The following is a 20,707-nucleotide window of genomic DNA, read 5'->3' on the forward strand; positions in this document are numbered from 1 at the left end:
GAGCTGAGGCGAGCCGAAAAGGTGACGTGAAAGCGACAGACGGGGGTGTCCTGAACAAACCCGCCATTTTTAAACAGTTTAGCCAGCTGTGTGTTGTTGCTGCCTCCAGCTTCTTTAGAAACTAAATGTGTCTTCTGGCATCAACACACACCTTCCACGTTCTGTGTGTGTGTCGTTCGGTCACGGCAGTTTACTGCGGCGCCGCTTGTTTCAGTTCTGCGGAGGCTCCAGGCAGAGCTTTCACCGTAGCCTAACTACACACACACATGCTGGCTCCACGCACACACCAGCTAACAAATGTATACATCAGGCCCATATTACCCAGGCTACGGAGAAAGCTCTGGTGGAGCCTCCACAGAACTGTACAACAAACTCAAGTGGCCTGATGTTTATACTTGTGCGCTGTGTGTGCGTCGAGCCGGCATATAAGACGACCAGCCACGCTGAGGCGGGACTAAAATCTGCAACGGAAAACGGACGCACAGTGTGGCGAGGCGAGCAGGTACCATGTAATGGAAAAACGCCATAAGTACAACCCTTTAGAACCATGCACCCGGCACCCGGACACTTTTTACCGCCGTCAAACTAGCAGAAGTGGATTAGGACACGCCCTAAACACACCTGCACCAGGCGCTTCCTCACCTCAGATCGTTAAAATAGGACCTGTAGTGTGAGTGCAGTACTACCTCGGAGTAGTACTATGATTTGTAGTAGTATGACGTGTAGTGTGAGTGCAGCAGTAGTAGTAGTAGCAGCAGTAGTAGTAGTAGTATTATGACGATGTGCGTGTGAGTGTGAGTGTAGTAGTAGTGGTAGTATCAGTACCTCAAAGCTGAGCTTGGCGCTGCCCAGGTTGGTGCGGTGCAGCAGTAGTAGTAGTAGTACTATGACTGTGAGTGTAGTATCAGTAGTAGTATCAGTAGTAGTAGTACCTCGAAGCTGAGCTTGGCGCTGCCCAGGTTGGTCTTGTGCTTCTGCCAGAAGGTGTCTGGTTTGATGAGCAGGGCCGTGTGGATGCTGGAGGAGAAGGACTCCTGCAGGGTCCGGAGGACCGGCTTCACGCTGTCCCACTTACTGCCACGCATGTCCACCACCACGGTGAAGCCCCGGGCCCGCACGTCCTCACTGGGGACAGACAGGCAGGGAGACAGACAGGGAGGGAGGGAGGCAGGGAGGGAGACAGGGAGGGGGACAGGGAGGGAGACAGGGAGGGGGACAGGGAGACAGGGAGACAGGCAGGGAGGGAGGCAGGGAGGGAGACAGGCAGGGAGACAGGGAGGGAGACAGGCAGGGGGACAGGGAGACAGGCAGGGAGGGAGACAGGCAGGGAGACAGGGAGGGAGACAGGCAGGGGGACAGGGAGACAGGCAGGGAGGGAGACAGGCAGGGGGACAGGGAGACAGGCAGGGAGGCAGGCAGGGAGGGAGGGAGGGGGACAGGGAGACAGGCAGGCAGGCAGGGGGACAGGGAGACAGGCAGGGGGACAGGGAGACAGGGAGGGAGACAGGCAAGGGGACAGGGAGACAGGCAGGGAGGGAGACAGGCAGGGAGGGAGGCAGGGAGACAGAGAGGGAGGGAGGGAGACAGGCGGGGGGACAGGGAGGGAGGGAGGCAGGGAGGGAGACAGGGAGGCAGGCAGGGGGACAGACAGGGAGACAGGCAGGGAGACAGGCAGGGGGAAAAAATCCATTTTAACAAAAATAAATTACATCCTTAAACATTACAAATCATTTTTAACAGGCAGACATAGAGAGACAGACAGACAGACAGACAGGCAGACAGGTTAGAGAGATAGACAGACAGACAGGTTAGAGAGACAGACAGACAGTTACCTGGGTATGGTTGCCAGGTAAGTGACCAATCGGCTGAGGTCTTCCTGTTTTATTCGATCGTGATTGGTCCTGGCAGGGAAGGTGAGGATGGGTCCACCACGTTTGTCCCGTCCACCTGGAAGACACCGCCAGTTAAACTGGGTCACACAAGGCCAAACTGGGCCAAACTGGGCCAAACTGTGAGCTGTTTACCTGAAACGAAGGCCACTTTCTCTCGGAGCACGGTCAGGACGTCCACGGCCCGAACACACTCTGCTTTACCACAACCTGAGAATACAGCCAGGAAGACATCAACCATCAATAGGGGGACTCTGGCTGGGTGTGTGTGTGTGTGTGTGTCTGTGTGTGTGTGTGTGTGTGTGTGTGTGTGTGTGTGTGTGTGTGTGTGTGTGTGTGTGTGTGTGTCTGTGTGTGTGTGTGTGTATATTATATATGTAGAGCTGAAACTGTTTGGTGATTATTCATTATTTTATCAACAGAAAAACATTTTTGTCGCTTTAAACAACGTTTATAATAATAATAGCTGGAGCTATTGTTACGTTATAAGCTTTTGTTTTTTGCCTTTCCCCCTCTCATTCCCCCTGCTCTGGTGTTCCCCCTCTCATTCCCCCTGCTCTGCTCTGGTGTTTCTCCCTCTCATTCCCCCTGCTCTGCTCTGGTGTTCCCCCCTCTCATTCCCCCTGCTCTGCTCTGGTGTTTCTCCCTCTCATTCCCCCTGCTCTGGTGTTCCCCCCTCTCATTCCCCCTGCTCTGCTCTGGTGTTCCCCCCTCTCATTCCCCCTGCTCTGGTGTTCCCCCTCTCATTCCCCCTGCTCTGCTCTGGTGTTTCTCCCTCTCATTCCCCCTGCTCTGCTCTGGTGTTTCTCCCTCTCATTCCCCCTGCTCTGCTCTGGTGTTTCTCCCTCTCATTCCCCCTGCTCTGGTGTTTCCCCCTCTCATTCCCCCTGCTCTGCTCTGGTGTTCCCCCTCTCATTCCCCCTGCTCTGCTCTGGTGTTCCCCCTCTCATTCCCCCTGCTCTGGTGTTCCCCCTCTCATTCCCCCTGCTGTGGTGTTTCCCCCTCTCATTCCCCCTGCTCTGGTGTTTCCCCCTCTCATTCCCCCTGCTCTGGTGTTTCCCCCTCTCATTCCCCCTGCTCTGGTGTTTCCCCCTCTCATTCCCCCTGCTCTGGTGTTCCCCCTCTCATTCCCCCTGCTCTGCTCTGGTGTTCCCCCTCTCATTCCCCCTGCTCTGGTGTTTCCCCCTCTCATTCCCCCTGCTCTGGTGTTTCCCCCTCTCATTCCCCCTGCTCTGGTGTTCCCCCTCTCATTCCCCCTGCTCTGCTCTGGTGTTCCCCCTCTCATTCCCCCTGCTCTGCTCTGGTGTTCCCCCTCTCATTCCCCCTGCTCTGGTGTTCCCCCTCTCATTCCCCCTGCTCTGGTGTTCCCCCTCTCATTCCCCCTGCTCTGCTCTGGTGTTCCCCCTCTCATTCCCCCTGCTCTGCTCTGGCGTTTCCCCCTCTCATTCCCCCTGCTCTGCTCTGGTGTTCCCCCTCACATTCCTCCTGCTCTGGCATTTCCGAGCCCCTAAACCAGAGAGTAGCAGTAATCTGAGTATTTCTAATGCTAATCCAACACACACACACACACACACACACACACACACACACACACACAGTCAGAGTGTGTGTAGAGTCTAAAATAGCAGCAGATGAAAAGCCTCGGGGTCTGTCAGTCTGTCAGTAGTCATCACAACGTTACGTAACAACAACTAATGAAGACGTTTCAACACTAACGTCCTCTGAGTCTCCTAAACATCACACAGTCAGTCAGGCTGTTTCTGACATATCTTCGGTTATTTTTTCCGTGTCTTTGTCTCTTATTCCGACAGAATGCTTAAAGACAAAATGGAAAACTAAAGAAGTCCGAATCATCGGATCTGAGGAAAGTCTTTTAGTTTCATTCATTCGGCTCCTAACCGTCCGTACACACCACGTCCACACCGCCGTTAACCGTCCGTACACACTGCCGTTAACTGCATGCACGCACCGCCGTTAACTGTCCGTACACAGTACGCCCCTGATTGGGCGAGATGAGAGCGAATCCCTGAGGCGAAAGTTGACGAAAGTTTAACTTTATTCAAATGAGGACCACTCCAGAACCAATCAGGTCCGAGTGTTTGTGTTTGGAGGCAGGACTTACAAACGAAGTCTGACCAAGATGGCGGAGGTTATCATGAACATTAGTACGTGATTAAAATGTTTCTACATGAACATTAGTATTTGTATCAACACAAATTGTGATTTATATGAGACACAAACTCAGTCAGGGCACATACACCGCTAAATAGACCACTGTAGACGTTAGTTTAAAGGAACACGCCGACTTATTGGGACTTTAGTTGGAACCAGTTACCTCCAGGATCTGTGCTAGGCTAGGCTAGATGGAGCCGGTTACCTCCAGGATCTGTGCTAAGCTAGGCTAGATGGAGCCGGTTACCTCCAGGATCTGTGCTAAGCTAGGCTAGATGGAGCCAGTTACCTCCAGGATCTGTGCTAAGCTAGGCTAGATGGAGCCAGTTACCTCCAGGATCTGTGCTAGGCTAGGCTAGATGGAGCCGGTTACCTCCAGGATCTGTGCTAAGCTAGGCTAGATGGAGCCGGTTACCTCCAGGATCTGTGCTAAGCTAGGCTAGATGGAGCCAGTTACCTCCAGGATCTGTGCTAAGCTAGGCTAGATGGAGCCGGTTACCTCCAGGATCTGTGCTAGGCTAGGCTAGATGGAGCCGGTTACCTCCAGGATCTGTGCTAGGCTAGGCTAGATGGAGCCGGTTACCTCCAGGATCTGTGCTAAGCTAGGCTAGATGGAGCCGGTTACCTCCAGGATCTGTGCTAGGCTAGGCTAGATGGAGCCAGTTACCTCCAGGATCTGTGCTAAGCTAGGCTAGATGGAGCCGTCGGAAAGAGCTACAACACGCACTGAGACGAGAAGGGTATGTCTGGACTTATCTAACTCTGGGGGATACGGGGAATAAGTCCCAATAAGTCGGCGTGTTTAAACACTCAAACTTTTCAGCTAGCCAACAGGCTAACCGCTAGCATGTTCGGACATTGGATTTCATTGTTAGCCTAGCCAGCTAGCTAGGCTACTTGTGAATTAGTTTGAATACATGTTTTCTTGGCGAACATTGACGCTTGTATCAACACGGATTTCACACCTACAATAGCACCGATAGCTTGCTAGCAAACTACCTGCTAGCTACCTATGCTACCTAGCTTCAACCCTCTCTGCTAGCTACCTATGCTACCTAGCTTCAAACCTCTCTGCCAGCTACCTATGCTACCTAGCTTCAACCCTCTCTGCTAGCTACCTATGCTACCTAGCTTCAACTCTCTCTGCTAGCTGCCTATGCTACCTAGCGTCAACCCTCTCTGCTAGCTGCCTATGCTACCTAGCTTCAGCCCTCTCTGCTAGCTGCCTATGCTACCTAGCTTCAACCCTCTCTGCTAGCTGCCTATGCTACCTAGCTTCAGCCCTCTCTGCTAGCTACCTATGCTACCTAGCTTCAGCCCTCTCTGCTAGCTGCCTATGCTACCTACCTTCAGCCCTCTCTGCTAGCTGCCTATGCTACCTAGCTTCAACCCTCTCTGCTAGCTGCCTATGCTACCTAGCTTCAGCCCTCTCTGCTAGCTGCCTATGCTACCTAGCTTCAGCCCTCTCTGCTAGCTGCCTATGCTACCTAGCTTCAGCCCTCTCTGCTAGCTGCCTATGCTACCTAGCTTCAGCCCTCTCTGCTAGCTGCCTATGCTACCTACCTGCGCCTTTTTGACACAATTTTCTCGTCTTTTTGACGCCTATATGTCGCCTTTTAGACGCAATTGTGTCGCCTTTTTGACACAATTTTGTTGCCTATATGTCGTCTTTTTGTCACCTTTTTGTCGCCTATATGTCGCCTTTTTGACGCAATTTTGTCGCCTTTTTGACACAATTTTGTTGCCTTTTTGACGCCTATATGTCGCCTTTTTGACGCAATTTTGTCGCCTTTTTGACACAATTTTGTCGCCTTTTTGAAAGAATTGTCGAAAAACAACACGAAAACGCGACAAAAAATTCTGAAAAAATACACAAAAAGGTGACAAAAACGTTGCCTTTTTGTCGCCTTTTCGTCACCTTTACGGCGCCTTTTAGTCGTCTTTTCACCGCGTTTTTACGTGTCGTTGTAGTCGCGTTGTGTCTCTTCGTGGTAAAAAAAGGGAAGGAAACTAGGATGAAAGGAGGCGATGATGGGAAGAAAAGGGAAGGAAAGGAAGAATCAAAAGGAAAGGACAGAAACATGGCAGTTATTCCTTCTCAATATTTAGCTTTTAGCCACGTTAGCGATGTAGCTACATGATGAGACCCGACAGCAGCTTTAAGCCTTAAAAATGAGTTTAATTAAACCTAAAGAACTGCTCTACAAATGAGTATAACCACCTTCAAAACACACTCGTACTGGACCATTCAGACTCCTCTAAAAGATCCCTAAAACCTGCACACAACAAGTAACTGATGGCAACAACAATCTTTAACATCGGTCCAGTTTTAGGGGAGTTTCTGCCAGTCAACGTCCACTAAAAGTTCTGTTTTTGCCGCTGACAGACTCAGATTATTATTCTAAGTGTCTGACAACATTATGGGATGGATCCCTACAGAGATAGACCTTTTAGTTAAAGAGTAAGATCCTTTTAGTTTAACATGAAACAGCCCCGAAATCACCATCACCAAACCCACCAGACTCCATGTAAATAATCAGGACTTTTATCAGCGTAAAACCCACTTCATTCAAAGTGGACAGAAACTAAATCAAACTACCAAAAGCCGTCTTGGTTCATCTTTCCACTGTTCCAACAATCACCACTCTGGTTTGGTTGAAATAAACCCTTAATTCACCCATTTACATGTGGAAATATGCTGGCTCTATACACGCTAAAAGTCCTGATTATTTACATGGAGTCTGGTGGAGTTTGGTGATGGTGATTTCAGGGCTGATTCATGTTAAACTAAAAGGATCTTACTCTTTAACTAAAAGGTCTATCTCTGTAGGGATCCATCCCATAATGTTGTCAGACACTTAGAATAATATTCTGAGTCTGTCAGCAGCAAAGTTTTGATATTACCAAAAACATGAGGCTTCAGCTTCTGTCAGGGGGCCGAATGTTTGTCGCCAGAGGGCCCACATTGGCCCACGTGCCGCTGTTTGCCTCTCCATGATGAAAATCAGGAGGTTAGTCCTCGGTTAGTTTGACCGTAACCTTGCTTCGGGGCTGTTGCTATGGTTACCTGCAGGTTAATACACCTTTTGGTTAAACTGCAGAGGTAGTCCTATGACATGATACTACTAATAACACTACTTCTATTGGAGTGAATGGACAAGCAGGCCTTCCCACAATCCTCCTTGGTAGGACCCTCCACCCCCAATACACACACACACACACGCACACACACACACACACACACACACACACACACACACACACACACACACACACACACACACACACACACACACACCTCAATGTACAGAGACAAACTAATTCCTTCCGTCTCACACCAGACTCCATTAAAAAATTACACGATTTAAGCAACAGCATTACACACACACACACACACACACACACACACACACACACACACACACACACACACACACACACACACATAGCCTACAAACACACACACACACATTCTCTGAGTCAATGGGCGGATGTGGAGGCATCATGGCGACAGCAGCTCCCACTACACACACACACACACACACACACACACACATACACACACACACGCGCGCGCTACCTGCCGTCGCCAGGCCGTCCTGGCCCGCTTCTCCTCCTCCATCCACGGAATTCATCCTCCCTCCTCCTCGCGCTGCTCCTCCGCCGCCTCGCGCCTCCCTCCTCCTCCTCCTCCTCCTCCTCGCGCTCTCTCCTCCGTTATGTAGCCAACCGTCGGTCCTCGCGCCTCCTCCCTGCCTACCCGTCCATCCCTGCTGCTGCGGGGATTCGGAGCCGTTGGACGGTCTGATGCGTTCCCCTCGACGGCTCTCCTCCTCCTCCTTCTCCGCGGCTGATCTTACGTTACCGTGATCCCGCGCAGGATCACATCACGTCACCGTTACTGCTGCCGTTCCCGTTACCGTGAAGTTCCCACACCCCCCGGTGTCTCTCTCTCTCTCTCTCTCTCTCTCTCTCTCTCTCTCTCTCCCTTTCTCTCCCTTTCTCTCTCTCTCTCTCCCTGCCGGTCCAGGCAGCGGACGGTGACGGTTGGTCTCGCGACTATGCGTTTCCTAGGAAGGCGAAGGCATGTCCCGCCCTACTCTGCCTCTGATTGGCTCGTACTCGTTGCCTCCTTTCGTTGGATTGGCTAGGTTCATGTTTTACAGTTTTTCTCTTGAATTATTATGAATTTTAAAGAAATATTATGTATATATTTTGCTTCAAACAAAACGATCTAATCTTTAAATGTTATACATTTTCTAAAGAAATATTACGATTTATTTCTTGAAATATTAAGACTTTTTCAATGAGGTTGGTTAGGGAGGCAGCCAATCAGAGGCAGAGTAAGGCGGGACATTCCTTCGCCATCCTAGGGTCGCTCGGTGTGTTTCAGCGCGCAGGCGCACTAGATAGAGATAGAGAGAGAGGGCTGCTGCAGCTGCTGCACCGATAACACACACACAGAAACACACACACACATACACACACACACACACACACACACACACACACACACACACACACACACACACACACACACAAACACACACACACACACACACACAGAAACACACACACACACACACACACACACAGAAACACACACACACACACACACATTTATTTTATTTAATATTATGGCATTTTATGTAATTTTATAATACATTCACATTTTTTTATTTTATAAAGTATAATATATATTTTTTATTTTATTTCATATTATATGTTGCTTTATTATTTAATATTTTGTTATTATAATATAATCTTTTAGTTAAATTTATGAGATATTTTACATTATATTATTTTATAATGTATATATTTCTTTTCTTTTATGAGTATTATGATTTTTCTTAAAATAATACAACTTGAAAAAAATGTAGAAAAAATCGTAATATTCTGAAAATTAAAAAATAATTGAAGAAAAATTTATTTTCTGAAAATAGTTAATAATAATAATGATATAATTTACATTAAAACCCAAAAAGCATCTCTCTACTGGTGAGTGGTGTCCGGGCGCCCTCTGGTGGACATCAGCAGGAACTACAGTAAAATAATTGATTAAAATAATATATGTATATATGATAAAAACGATTAAAATAAAGGGATATAGTATCACCAAATAAATACATAAAATTTAATAAAATGTAATTTAAAAAGTGTGGTGAGTGTGTAAGATAAAAACATAGAAATTAAACTAATAAAATCTGTAAACATGTTTTAATGTGTGAATATGTTTGGTGGGTCTCTGCTTGTAGTTCCTGATGATGTCACCAGAGGGCGCCATGACGTCACTCACCAGCTCAGAGATGGCTGTATCTGAATGTAGTTCAGTGGTTAAATTAACAGCTGAGGTACACACACACACACACACACACACACACACACACACACACACACACACATTTATTTAATATGATTGTATTTTATATAATTTTATAATACATTCACATTGTTTATTTCATAAAATATAATATAGATTTTTTCTTTTATTATATGTTATTATAATATATTATTTTATTTAAATTTATAAGATATTTTATATTATATTTTTATTTTTTAATATTTTTATAATTTATATATTTCTTTTCTTAAAATAATATTTTAATGAAACCATGTAAACCTATTCTGGTACAACCTCTAAATACAATTATGAACCTGAAAATGATCATAATAGAGTCTGTCAGCAGCAAAAACAGAACTTTTAGTGGACGCTGACTGACGGGAACTCCCTTACTACTGGACCGATGTCAAAGATTGTTGTTCCCATCAGTCACTTAGACACAAAAACATAAGAAATATGGTTGAAAAAACCTGTAGTTACTCTTTAAATTTGACATAGATGAATGTAAATTGGTTTAGGTTTATGTAACAACTCTAGACGTGCAACAAAATCCTCTTGCAGGTTTATCCTAAACCCAACAGGAAGTCATTCCCATTTTGTATGTAATTTGCAATTTTTTCACCATTTCAAGACGTCGTAGTGTAACTAACTCCTACAGATGTAACCCACAACTTCAGTTTTGTATTGGGCAATCTAAACACGATGAAAAGTTATTAAAAGCTTGAGTTTTTGTACAAAAAAATCAGGGATTACACTGTAAAAAATCAAAACAATTTCAGGGAATACACTTTAAAAAATGTAAAAGATTTAGGGTTTACAGTGTAAATTTCAGAGGGTTCAGAGTAATACATTTAGGTAAATAATGGCGTCCCAAAACTGAATCATATCAGTAGTATTTACCTTAGAGAGACCACAAACACATCACAGTAACTTGATGCTTTTATTGTGAAAAGAGACAGAACTCAAAACTAAACATGACACAAGTCAACGGCATTTCTACAATTTCATGATCACAGCTTCCATTTCTAAAGGACTGGAAGTGGAAGAAGTTTACAATGTTCACCAGGAATCTGTTAATCATTCTGGATTATTTTATACAAAGTTCATTCATTAGTTCATAACAATAACCTGAAATATTTTTGTGATCTTGTACAGACTCAACTGATCAGCAGTGAGAAACAGGAGGAGACTCTCCGTCCTCCACACAACACAGAGACACTGAGGAACCAGACCAGACCCCAAACCCAGGATAGAGAGGCTGAGTGAATGTGGTGTTGAAGGTGTGGAGGTGGATCAGTGAGTCAGAGGAGACTGTGTAGAAGGACAGAGAGCCAGCAGGCCAGTCCACATACACTGCTACTCTACCAGAGACAGAGCAGGAGGAGATGGATGTTTTTTTGTTATTGTGACAGACAGAGTAATCATCATCAGAGCAGATCAGACTCCAGGACTGATCATTATATCCAAACCAACAGTCATCTCTGTCTCCTCTCCTGCTGATTCCTCTGTAACTCACTGATATAACAACATCTCCTCTCGTCTCGACCTCCCAGTAACAGCGACCAGTCAGACCATCTCTACACAGCAGCTGATGATAGGAGTCAAACCTCTCTGGATGATCAGGATATTGCTGATACTCCTCCACTAATGTCACCTTCCTGTTGTTGTCAGACAGTTTGAGGTTTCTGTTCACTGTGTTTGTGTCCAGTGTGAGTTCACAGGAATCTGACGGAGAGAATGAGACACATCAGATCAGCACTTTGATGATGACATCAGAGGGTTGACTGAGTGATGTCACAGTTTGATGAATGAAATGTAAAACACACTTACACCTCCTCAGACCTGGTCTCAAATATCTGACTCCAGCAGGATCCACCCTGAAAGGAGGAGGGAGGTCAGAGCAGCGTGGAAACATGTACATTACATCACTATCACACACATTATTATTCACTGATGGAGAAATGGTCTGAAAGTTTGAGAAGTACTTTCAAATGTAGCATCTCAGTCCTGTCCTAAAGTTCAAGTTTCAGTGTTAATGTAGATTTACTGGACCTTTCTCTGTAGAGAAACAAGGGCATTACATCACTCTCACACACACATATTAGACAAGGGACTGCAGATGGAAACTTGCATTAGCTAACTCTGGTACAAAACATCTTTTCGTAAGATTAATGTATTTTGTACATTGTCCCTGACAAATAAACTAATTAAATAAATAAAGAGTAACTTAATGCTTCATCCAAACACTATTGTCACAGCGTAGAAAGCACATTGCTTTGTGCTAAGCTAGGCTAAATCTGTTATGGACCTTTCTCTGTAGAGATGAAATTGATTTGGTCCTGGGTAAGAGGGCCTAAAGGATATTTGTCAAAATGACAGGAAGTTCCTTTACCATGCAGAAATTTGTCCAAACTGCATTAGTTATTAACAAATGGCAATTGTTATTCTAGTTCCTAGAGATGATCTCCTTGGAGACTTCTACAATAATATCTCCTTTTTATATTCATCAGTGTTTGTACCTGAGAGTGTCCAGTCTCCAGAGAGGATCCTTCAGTCTTGCTGACAGTAGCTTCACTCCTGAGTCTCCTGGATGATTGTAGCTCAGGTCCAGCTCTCTCAGATGGGAGGGGTTGGAGCTCAGAGCTGAGACCAGAGAAGAACAGCCTTCCTCTGAGATCAGACAGCCTGACAGACTGCAAACACACAGAACAACACACAGGAACTCTCTGTCAACACGTGGAGCCATGTGTTTTGTCTGTTGTCCAGGTTACATTTTATGGAGACGGTTCAACACGAAGACATAAGTGTCGGAGCTTTTGCATTTGTGTTGCATCTCGACCATTGTACATTTTGGTCCAGATTTAGAATAAATCTTTAAAATCACCTATGGTATTTGATTATTTAACAAAATCAAATCATTCATGGAAAGTAATTATCTGAGTCTAGAAATTACTGCCAAAAGTTTATCATATCAACAGACACACAGCTACATGTCAGCTGTTTATCAACTTCATTTAATCAAAGTTTAAATGGTCATCAGTTGAATGGGTTAATGAATCCTGACCTGAGAGTCTCCAGTGTGCAATGTGGACTCTTCAGTCTAACAGAGATCAGCTTAACTCCTGAGTCCTGCAGGTTGTTGTTACTCAGGTCCAGCTCTCTCAGACTAGAGGACGGGGAGCTGAGAACTGAGGACAGAGCTTCACAGCTTCTCTCTGACAGATTACAGCCACTCAGTCTGGAGCGACAACAGGAAGGAAACAAGTTATTTATATTTAACTCCTGTTGAAAGATATGAGTATTTAATGATGAATACATCCCACTTACAGAGCTTTGTTGGAGGCTTTGACCACTGGCAGCAACCTCAGAAGTGCCTCCTCTGAAGCAGAGTATTTCTTCAGGTCAAACACGTCCAGATCTTCTGATGACAGTAAGATGAAGACCAGAGCTGACCACTGAGCAGGAGACAGTTTATCTGTAGAGAGACTTCCTGAACTCAGGGACTGTTGGATCTGCTCCACTAGAGAATGATCATTCAGTTCATTCAGACAGTGGAACAGATTGATGCTTCTCTCTGCAGACAGATTCTCACTGATCTTCTTCTTGATGTACTCCACTGTTTCCTGATTGGTCTGTGAGCTACTTCCTGTCTGTATCACCAGGCCTCGTAAGAGATTTTGATTATTCCATGAGCTAATTCTCATCTGTAAAAACAGGTCTCGTCTGAGAGTCTGATTGGTCTCTGAGCTAATTCTCATCTGGGTCATCAGGTCTCGTAAGAGAGTCTGATTGGACTCTGAGCTACTTCCAGTCTGTGTCAGCAGGCCTCGTAGTAGATTCTGATTGGTCTGCAGTGAAAGACCCAGGAGGAAGCGGAGGAACAAGTCCAGGTGTCCATTTGGACTCTGTATGACCTTGTCCACAGCACTCTGGTAGAACCGTGTTGATGTTGTTTGTTCGTCTGCCAGCAGGTTGACTCCAGAGTTGGTGAAGGTCAGATGGACATGAAGAGCGGCCAGAAACTCCTGAACACTCAGATGGACGAAGAAGAACACCTTGTCCTGGTACAGTCCTCTCTCCTCTTTAAAGATCTGTGTGAACACTCCTGAGTACACTGAGGCTGCTCTGATATTGATGCCACACTCTGTCAGGTCTGATTCATAGAAGATCAGGTTGCCTTTAAGCAGCTGCTCAAAAGCCAGTTTTCCCAGAGACTCAATCATCTTCCTGCTCTCTGGACTCCAGTGTGGATCTGTCTCAGCTCCTCCATCATACTTGATGTTCTTCACTTTGGACTGAACCACCAGGAAGTGGATGTACATCTCAGTCAGGGTCTTGGGCAGCTCTCCTCCCCCTCTGGTCTTCAACATGTCCTCCAGAACTATAGCAGTGATCCAGCAGAAGACTGGGATGTGGCACATGATGTGGAGGCTTCGTGATGTCTTGATGTGGGAGATGATTGTGCTGGCCTGCTCTTCATCTGTGAATCTCTTCCTGAAGTACTCCTCCTTTTGTGGGTCAGTGAAACCTCTTACCTCTGTCACCATGTCAACACACTCAGGAGGGATCTGATTGGCTACTGCAGGTCGTGTGGTTATCCAGAGGCGAGCAGAGGGAAGCAGATTCCCCCTAATGAGGTTTATCAGCAGCACATCCACTGAGGTGGACTTTGTAACATCAGTCAGGATCTCAGTGTTGAGGAAGTCCAGAGGAAGTCGACACTCATCCAGACCATCAAAGATGAACACAACCTCTTCAAACCTGCAGATTCCTGCTTCTTTGGTTTTACTAAAGAAGTAATGAACAAGTTCCACCAAGCTGTACTTTTTCTCTTTCAGCACATTCAGCTCTCTGAAGGTGAATGGAAATGTGAACTGGATGTCCGGGTTGGCTTTGTCTTCAGCCCAGTCCAGAGTGAACGTCTGTGTTAAGACAGTTTTCCCGATGCCAGCCACTCCTGTTGTCATCACTGTTCTGATTGGTTTATCTCTTCCAGGTGGGGTTTTAAAGATGTCTTCTTGTCTGATTGTTGTTTCTGGTCTGTCTGATTTCCTGGATGCTGTTTCAATCTGTCTGACCTCATGTTCATCATTGACCTCTACAGTCCCTCCCTTTGTGATGTAGATCTTTGTGAACATCTGATTCAGAAGGGTTGGGTTTCCTGCTTTAGCAATCCCTTCAAGCACACACAGGAACTTCTTGTTTAGGTTAGATTTGAGTTTCCGCTTAGAAACTCCAGAAAGAGTTCCTGAATAATACAAAACAAAGGAGATCAGTAAGTGATTTAGAAAGATAACCCTTCTCTGGAGACATTAGTAAACGTCCCATTAGTACAGCAAGTTCAATCTTTAAGGCTCTGACACACCAACCCAGCGGCCGACCGTCGGCAGAAAAGGCAGTTGGACTGATCAGTCGGCTCCCGGCTCCCCGAGTTGGTCAAAAAAGTGTCTCGGAACACACCGAAGCGACGTCATCTTGAGCGTACGTTCTGCGTGTGCTGTTATGGAGATGTAATACTTCTCCATAACAGCAGCCGGCGCTAATCTGTATTGTTGCCCAAAAAATTAAATCCGTAAATGAGGGAACATCTCTCTGGACCTCGTAAACACAGAGCACGCTGTCATCAGTCATTGTTTTCATCAGAGAGTGTTGATCATTGTTTTCATTACTAGCTGAACAGAAGAAAATACGATGGCTTGTAATAACAAGATACTGGCGAGGTCAGCTCTCTGGCACTGATTCGCTAGTCAAGGGCTAGCACTCCATCAATCAGATTGGTCATTGAGTCTGACTGCCCGCTGGTCGATTCAACAAGTCAAATCGGCCAAAATGAACGCCGACAGCTCCTCTGACTGACGACGGCATGGAACACACTGAACAGATTCAAGTCACCGACCTCGCCAGACTATCCGACGGCCGATAATCGGGTTGGTGTGTCAGCGCATTTAGAGAAATCCTCTTACTGCGCTGCAGACGGTCAGCCAGCTCGTCCTGCTTCATTCTCCTCAGGAAGTGAAGTGTGATCTTCATAAATGCCTCTCTGCTCCTCCTCTGCTCTTCATCCTCACCCTCCCTCTGACTCTCTGAGCATTCTGGGTAATCTGGACTCAGAACCTTCTGAATCTTCTTCAGCTCGTTCTTCACAAAAGTGACGATGGTCTTCTCCAGCAGCTGGAACAGAAGATTATATGAATGACACAATCAAACTGAAATCATTTAAGCAAACATCAGATACTTGTTGGACAGAGAGTGGACAAAAGTGCAGCATGGAGATGATTGTTAACAGAATAGATGTAAAAGTAGTTGTTGTACAAGTACAGACCATAAATGTGGAGTCCGTGTGTGTTTGATGCTGCTGAGCAGACTGACCACTGGGAACCTCTGAGCTTTCCTGGTCCACTCTGTGGAGGAATCAAGAAGGATTAGCTCACATATGTCTGTCCACGCCCCAATAATACTACAAACAGCCACTCACAGCTTAAACAATCAGTTTTTTTTTCATGAGCAACCGACCTGACCCCCTAAAGGCCCTGACACACCAACCCGATAATCAGCTGTCAGTTAGTCTGGCGAGGTCGGTGACTCAAGTCTGTTCTGTGTGTTCCGTGCTGTCGTCTGTTGGAGGGGCCGTCGTCCTTCATTTTGGCCGACTTGACTTGCTGGGTTGGAGAGCAGACAGTTGGACTCAATGGCCAATGGTCAGTCCGACTGCCTTTTCTGCCGAATGTCGGCCATTGGGTTGGTGTGTCATCCCAGAGAAACAATAGAAAGAACCTGAGCTGTTGTCCGTGACTATGCACCAAACAGCAGCTCATACCCAACATTGTTGGAGTCTCTGGGTGGTGTCCCGGAAGGATACTGACTGGGAGACTTCAACGCTCACATCGGCAATGATGGAGAAACCTGGAGGGGAGTGATTGAGAAGAACAGGCTACCTTATCTGAACATGAGTGGTGCGTTGTTGTTGAACCTCTAAACTATTCATGGATTGGCCATAAGGAACACCATATGCTCGAAGATAGTGTTCCTTATGGCCAATCCATAAGTGTAATTGGTACCAGAACACCCCAGGCCAAAGATTGATGTTCAACCTTGTGATCATTTCATCAGTCTGCGGCCGTATGTCTTGGACACTCAGGTGAAGAGAGTGGCAGAGCGTTTAACTGATCACCTGGTGGTGAGTAGGATCAGATGGCAGAGATGCTTGTTATTAACTTAGTTCCGGGGAGCTTATTCCCTAGACTGGGTAAACCCAGCCCGATCTGCTGGCAATTTGATTTCTCCCTGCAGCTCAGGCTGGAAACCTATACATTTATCTATCCTGCTTCCGTTACAAATCTGCAGGGACCAATCACAAACTGGCTTATCCACCTGGCGCGCTATTAGTGGGGTTAACACGAGGATGAAGATAGAGAAGCGACGGCAAGCAGCTTCTTGTTTGCACTTAAATCATGGTTGCATCTGTCACCATGGTCCTGCTCAACAACCTTCTACGCCCTGCACTGCTACTACTATTATTTCTAGTTGAATTGATGTCTTTCTTTTGTAACATTGCTGCCCTGCTAAAGTAACTGATGCTGAGTTACTTTGCTGTTGGAGAAGCTTGATTTTGAAACAACAGCGGCTCCTCCTTAGACTGGTCACTCTTGAAGGACACACAGCTGGGTTCTGGTTCAGGAGAGTCTGGTCTCTGATGGATCCTGATAAAATCAGTTTATTAAGAACACAACAAAGTTTTGGGTGTGAATAATGTTGGTGCAGTGATCTGAGTGCTGGACAGTTAGAGATGGTCCTTTCACCTCTGAGCTTTGGTCTGGTGGTCCAGTTCCCCACTCAGAGTGGTTCCTCTGTCCTGTTCCCCACTCAGAGTGGTTCCTCTGTCCTGTTCCCCACTCAGAGTGGTTTCTCTGTCATGTTCCCCACTCAGAGTGGTTTCTCTGTCATGTTCCCCACTCAGAGTGGTTTCTCTGTCCTCACACTGATCCATGCTGCTGAACTCAGCCTTTCATCTGCAGAGAAAACAACATAATTTCTCATTGGCTGTTCTTGTCTCTTTCACATCACTGAGTACATCATCATCAGCTGTAGTTCTACTATCAGTCCACTAGATGGAGCCAGGACACACACACACACACACACACACACACACACACACACACACACACACACACACACACACACACACACACACACATACACACACACACACACACACACACACACACACACACACACACACACACACACACACATACACACACACACACACACACACACACACACACACACACACACACACAATCATTCACACACATGCTGTAGTGCTGTGCAATTAATCGCATTTTTAATGTTGAACTTTTTCACTGTTTTTTAACTTAAATAAATGCAACATATTTTCTAAAAGTCAACTATTTTGGCAGCTTCTGTTCAGTACTGTCCACACGGGCTCCTCCTGTTTGTTGTTAAATATCTGTCTCATGCAAATAGTCTCCTCTCAGACTTTTAGTGATGCAGTTACATATTTATTAAAAAAAAAACAACAACATAGAAATGAGTTCAAATATTTTTAACTTTCTCTGAAACAAAAGGAATTTAAACGGTGACAGGTGATGTTTAAAGAGTTTAATTTAAAGTATATTTTAAATGTAACAGACATTAGAGTTAAATTACCTTCAGCTGGAGCTTCAGACGGAGAGAAAAAACTGCGTCACAAACTCTGGGAAGTGAAAGTAAAGTTTAAACAGGAAACAAGAGGAAACTGCCAGACAGGCCAGCATTACCAAATATAGTAATGTATGAATATGTTTTGTGGCGCTCAGCATTTTATCTGCAGAGGAAACATTTCTCATTGGCTCTTCTTGTCTCTTTCACATCACAGAGTACATCATCATCAGCTGTAGTTCTACTATCAGTCCACTGGGGAGAGAGAGAGAGACACACACACACACACACACACACACACACACACACACACACACACACACACACACACACACACTCGTCACTCACCAGGGAAGCTGAAGTTCTAGAATGTTAAAGTTACACACTCAAACTAAATCTTAAGTTGTAGTTCTACAATGTTAGGTTGAACTTCTAGAATTGTAACCTGTTATTCTAGAATGTTAATTAAAGTTTCTACTATGTTAAGATGTAGTTCTAGATTGTATCTGTAATATTCTAAAATGTTAAGTTACAGTTTAAGAATGTTTGGGGATGGGGGAGGGAAAACATAGGAGGGAAAGATAGGCAGAGACACGTGTACTGGAGACTAAGAGGACTGAGATTAAAAGAAAGGGTTGTAATCATCTAAGCAGTGATTTGACCTTTGCTTTTACTCATCAGCTCAAGTTGCAGTTCTAACATGTTAAGATGCGGTTCAGCAGTGTAACTTTTAACATTATAAAATATAGTTGTAGTTCTACAATGTTAGGTTGAACTTCTAGAATTGTAACCTGCTGTTCTATAATATTAATTGAAGTTTCTACAATGTTAAGTGTAGTTCTAGAATGATAGGTTTTTAATGTATAATGTAAAATGTAGGGCTGTCAAAATAACGCGTTAATTTTGATTAATTAATCTGAGAAAAAATAACGCAGATTAATCCATTCCATATTGAGGTTTGACCCGGAGCCGTTCTAGCCACCATTGGACTGTAAAATGAAGGAGGGAGACAAGAATGTGCTGCCTGGATCATTGTTTGGAACATTTACTTGTAAAAATCTTCTTCCTGCCAACCCTGGCTACCGAAATCTGGAGCCACTGATATGTCTGCTTTTCTCTCTGGTGCTCTGAAGACGACACAGGCAACACAAACACCGCTGCATGTGACGCTAGTTAACACTATACTTAACAGCAGCTAATGTTAGCCCACCGCTAGCTAGTTAACACTATACTCGACAGCAGCTAACGTTAGCCTACCGCTAGCTAGTAGCTGGATTAAACACGGTTAAAATGCTGACAGCTAACATTAAACGGTGTAAAGTTTGTCTGTGTTTTACTGTAGAGGATTCAACACCGGGATGTAACAATCTGGAGCTGCTGTCGGAGAAACAACACAGACGGTGCGTTCAATGAAACTGGTAAACTACAGCCTCGTGGTGCATTTGAAGTTATTGTAAATGTCCTTTTCCCATCATTCAACAGCAATTTACTAGTGAAATAAGTTATTGTTATACATTATTATTAAATCATTTAATTTTGACCATATGGCCTTTAATGTCACCGACTGTTGTTTAGTACCCTTTTTTTCTTTGGTTCAGGCACCGTTAATTACGTATGCGATTAATTTTGATTAATTAATCACAGAGTATGTAATTAATTAGATTCATTTTTTTAATCGATTGACAGCCCTAGTAAAATGTATTTAATGATTACAACTATTTTTTTCTCTCCATTAAGATCACTTCATCTAAAGTTATTTTTTTATTTTCATAATATTACGAATTTGTCCTATTTTTTTCTTCATAAAATTATTTTATTTAGTGTATAAAATATAAAATAATAAAAACTTATTTTTGTGGTGCTCTGCTTGTCGTTCCCGCTGATGACCACCAGAGGGTGACATTACACCACACATCAGCACAGATTCTTTTCTGGTTGGTAGTTCAAAATATTGCATCACACACTTGAGACATTAGCCAGAGACATCATTACTGCGTGCCACACAGCACGGGTTTAGCAAATGTTGAGCTAATGGTAGATTTTTGTGCTCATCTCGCGCGTGTCGGTATTTCACGATGAAGTAGAGATCAAAGACTTTGAATATGACGAGGAGACGGAGACGTATTATAGGATGTTAAATTTCCAAGTATTTGAATGGAGTTCGGTGTCTTTTAAAAAAAAAAAACAATGTCTAATTTTCAGTAACTGCTTCTACCTTACTGATTTATCATGTTCACGACTTTACACTGAACTCCCTTTAAAAACCAGGGGTTTTAACTCTATTTGGTGGTTTTACATAGTAATGAAAAATAACTTCAAAAGGTTTCACTAATGATTGATATCTTCTGGTGAATTCGGCATACACTGTGTGTGTGTCTGACTACTAATACTACTAATAACTTTGGTATTTGGAAGTCTGGGCATGTCCATAAGAATGTGGTCAGGGGGATGCAGCTAGGGGGGCTGCAAAAAAAGGAGGCAAAAGAACTTGCAAAATTTTGCTCTGTTTCAGCCATCATGAGCAGATATGGAGACGAAGAATGAAAGAATTGTAAAGTATGTGTCCATGTAGATCTGTCACCTTATCAATAACACTTCTCATAGTATTTTGATCTTGTATGTTCTTGTGATGTCTTGTAGATAC

General features: G+C 44.7%; 1 protein-coding gene, 1 long non-coding RNA gene and 1 pseudogene across 5 annotated transcripts in view; all 3 read right to left on the reverse strand.

Moving 5' to 3' along the window:
* The window catches only part of LOC116055635 (kalirin-like), a 62,324-nt gene extending 54,257 nt beyond the window's left edge, over positions 1-8,067 (reverse strand). For 2 of the 4 annotated variants that reach the window (XM_035998356.1, XM_031307656.2), the window contains exons 1-4: positions 7,642-8,065; positions 2,025-2,099; positions 1,833-1,947; positions 933-1,125 (exon numbers count right to left, since the gene is read on the reverse strand). In XM_035998356.1, the coding sequence (XP_035854249.1) occupies positions 933-1,125; positions 1,833-1,947; positions 2,025-2,099; positions 7,642-7,696 (438 nt within the window). In that variant the 5' untranslated portion in view covers positions 7,697-8,065. Of the gene's footprint in view, positions 1-932; positions 1,126-1,832; positions 1,948-2,024; positions 2,100-7,641 lie in introns of all 4 variants that reach the window. The other 2 variants (XM_035998357.1, XM_035998358.1) reach the window with 2 other exon arrangements.
* A 2,360-nt stretch (positions 8,068-10,427) lies between these two features.
* The window catches only part of LOC116055644, a 47,471-nt pseudogene continuing 37,191 nt past the window's right edge, over positions 10,428-20,707 (reverse strand).
* Positions 11,103-11,942, reverse strand: LOC118494431. The gene is made up of 3 exons (XR_004896560.1): positions 11,922-11,942; positions 11,233-11,279; positions 11,103-11,127 (listed from the first exon to the last, which is right to left on the reverse strand). It is a non-coding gene; the product is annotated as an uncharacterized LOC118494431 (long non-coding RNA).

This window comes from Sander lucioperca, chromosome 24 (assembly GCF_008315115.2).
Source record: "Sander lucioperca isolate FBNREF2018 chromosome 24, SLUC_FBN_1.2, whole genome shotgun sequence".
Taxonomy (NCBI): Eukaryota; Metazoa; Chordata; class Actinopteri; order Perciformes; family Percidae; genus Sander; species Sander lucioperca.